Source organism: Macrobrachium rosenbergii, chromosome 46 (assembly GCF_040412425.1).
Source record: "Macrobrachium rosenbergii isolate ZJJX-2024 chromosome 46, ASM4041242v1, whole genome shotgun sequence".
NCBI lineage: Eukaryota > Metazoa > Arthropoda > Malacostraca > Decapoda > Palaemonidae > Macrobrachium > Macrobrachium rosenbergii.
This window is the reverse complement of record NC_089786.1, coordinates 52,680,191-52,683,093: the sequence shown is the minus strand read 5'-3', so window position 1 is coordinate 52,683,093 and position 2,903 is coordinate 52,680,191. Positions and strand designations below refer to the sequence as shown.

General features: G+C 47.7%; 1 protein-coding gene across 1 annotated transcript; it reads right to left on the bottom strand.

Moving 5' to 3' along the window:
• Positions 1 to 1,749: 1,749 nt before the first annotated feature.
• Positions 1,750 to 2,694, bottom strand: LOC136830085 (uncharacterized). Its single transcript, XM_067089279.1, has one exon. It carries the CDS (start codon positions 2,428 to 2,430, stop codon positions 1,750 to 1,752), a length of 681 nt encoding a protein of 226 aa, XP_066945380.1. The 5' UTR covers positions 2,431 to 2,694.
• Between the last annotated feature and the right edge of the window lie 209 nt (positions 2,695 to 2,903).

Sequence of the window (2,903 nt, the reverse complement as noted above, 5' to 3'; positions counted from 1 at the left end):
AAAATGTATATATAATATATATATTATATATATATATATATATATATATATATATATATATAATTATGTAAAACAAATGCCCTGTAACACAGACATACACATAAACAATGCACAGAAACCTACCATCTTAAGCTGTCACTCACTGACTGATTAAGGAATCCAACGTTTCCTTACTGACTGAATAAATCAGCTTGGATAAAGGTCTCCAAAACTGCTATACTGACTGAATAAATCAGGTGGAACAAAAGTATTCAGGCCTGTCTTACTGACAAAGTAGATTAGTTGAAATAAAGAACTCAATAATTCTCTCATCAAATGAATAAATCAAACGAAATCAAATGACCCAACAATATCCCTCTGACTGAATAAATCAACTAAATTAAATGAGGCAGAATTATCTCACTGATCAAATAATCAGCTGGAATACACGGGTTTGATCCTGTCCCATTAACAGAATAATTCCTGTGGAAAATCAGTGTTCAATTCATTCCTGTTGACTGAACATATCAGCTGGACTAAGAGAGTCAAACAGTACCTTTTTTAATTGAATGCCTTCCCAATTCCCATTCCACGAATCCAACTATTGGAATTGGAATATAAAAGCTAGGCTAAAGACCAAGCGCTGGGACCAGTGAGGTCATTCAGCGCTGAGAATAATGTCGAATCAATTGTTAGGAGAGGGTTGGGGAAAGTAAGAAGGAAGAGAAAGAATATGAACGGAGGTACAGTCAAATGAATGAAAGGGGTTGCAGCTTGGGGCCTAAAGGGACCTTAAGTAATGCCTACAGCGCACCGTGTGAGGTGCACTGACGGCACTAACCCCTACGGGGACGAGGTCAACTGTGATTACTACCATATCAACAAGATAAGTCAATAATGGAATTGGTGACCTAAGATTGACCTCTGTCCTGAGACTCACTAAAATAGAGCCAACGAGATGGTATTCTCACAAGAAGGAGAACTGACTGATAAGAAACCCTTCCCTAGAAAATTTCTTGAACAAATACAATTTCATTTTTATATAGTGAAGAACAAATACAATTTCTTTATTACATACTGATGAACAAATATAATTTAATTTTTGTATACTGATTAACAAATACATAATTTCCCTTTTCATATACTGATGTCGCGAATTGACGATGCTTAAATTATTTCCAGAAATAAAGGAAGGATTATACTCCCTATTCTTCGGCAAGAAACTTCAGCAATGGGTAAATGAGCTGTAAATAATATATGAAAGCTACGTGAGCGAATGGAGGAATTAGTAAAATTACAATACAGAAACAAACTCGGAATGAAATGTTCGCTCAGATGACTCAGTGTGGCTCAGTATCTACCTCTCTAGCTATATATCCATTATCTATCTGTCTATCTATTATCTATCTATCTGGATCACTAGGAATGTATGATAAATATTACCATTAGGGAAATATACACACAACTGAATCTTTACCTCCTCCTCCTTCTCTTCCTTCTCATTCTCCTCATCCTCCTCCTCTTGCTACTTCCTCCTCCTCCTCCTCCTCCTCTTCCTTCTTCTTCTCTCCCTCCTCATCCTACTCCTCCTCCTCCTCTTACTCCTCTTCTTACTCCTCCTCCTCTTACTACTACTACTCCTCCTCCTTCTCCTCCTCTTCCTTCTTCTTCTCCTCCTCCTCATCCTACTCCTCCTCCTCCTCTACTACTACTACTACTACTACTACTACTCCTCCTCCTCCTCCTCCTCCTCCTCCTCCAGGAGGCCTCCTACCTTTCAGAGTCGTCGTGATTCCTCAGCAGGAGCCTGAGCCTCGCGCGGGTGGAGGCGATGGCCTCATCGCCCTCGAAGACCTCGGAGCGCGCCCGCTGGAGCATCTCGTTGATCCTGGAGAGCGTCGAGGACCTGCGGACGTTGTCGGCGTTCTTGGGAGCCAGGGACTTGCCGTTGTCCGCCGAGGTCGTCGGGACGTCGCCCTCGCCCCCGCCCCCGCCGCAGTCGAAGCCCTTCCCGTGGGCGGCGTCGTTCACCTTGGGGCTCTCGATGATCTGCGGGATCTCGAACTTCCTGCCGGCCCTCGCCGACGTCCGCGACGCCCCGTTGACGTACTCGGGCGGGTCGGGCTTCCTCCTCCAGAGGGGGAGGCTGTCCTGGCTGTAGCCGGGGAGGAGGACGGCCCTGCGGGGGTCGATGAGCGGGGGCATGGCGTTGGAGGTCATCTCCTCCTCGTCCCTGTCGCCGCGGCCGGCCGGGGCCGCAGAGGCCGCCTCCGCCGCCAGCTGCTCCCGCATTATCTCATCGTCGTCGTCAGGCCAGAGGGGCAGGACGTCCCTCTCCTCTCCCCGCACATAGATGCGGCCGTCGATGTACTCGAAGTCCTCCGAGGTCTCACTGTCCTCCTCCAGGAACCATGGCAGGGCGTGGTAGGGATGCTGGAATTTGCGTGGCATACTTCACACCCCCATGGCAGCGCTACACGCACGCACACGCACATACATCCACGCACACGCATGCATACACACGCGCACGCACACACGCGGACACACGCTGGACGAGGCGTTGGCGGCGCCGCTAGTTCGTTCCTAGCCGGGGGCTTTCCAGGGAGGTTCCGGACACACGCTGGACGAGGCGTTGGCGGCGCCGCTAGTTCGTTCCTAGCCGGGGGCTTTCCAGGGAGGTTCTGGCAGTCTGGAAATGCATCGTTTTGCGATGGCGCCGTCCTGGAACAGGGGAGAAGGAGAAATACATCAGAGACTCAGAGGAACTTTCTGTCAGGTAAATTAATATGAAACTGAACTAATCATACTTTCAATTTTGAACCGAAAGTCTGAGACTTGTTTAAACACTGAACTGAACTGAATATAGAGTTTAGGCCAAAGGCCAAGCACTGGGACCCATGAGATCATTCAGCACTGGAAAGGAA

Coding starts and splice junctions, on each gene's coding strand:
- LOC136830085 (XM_067089279.1), bottom strand. CDS start 2,430: ATGCCACGCAAATTCCAGCATCCCTACCACGCCCTGCCATGGTTCCTG.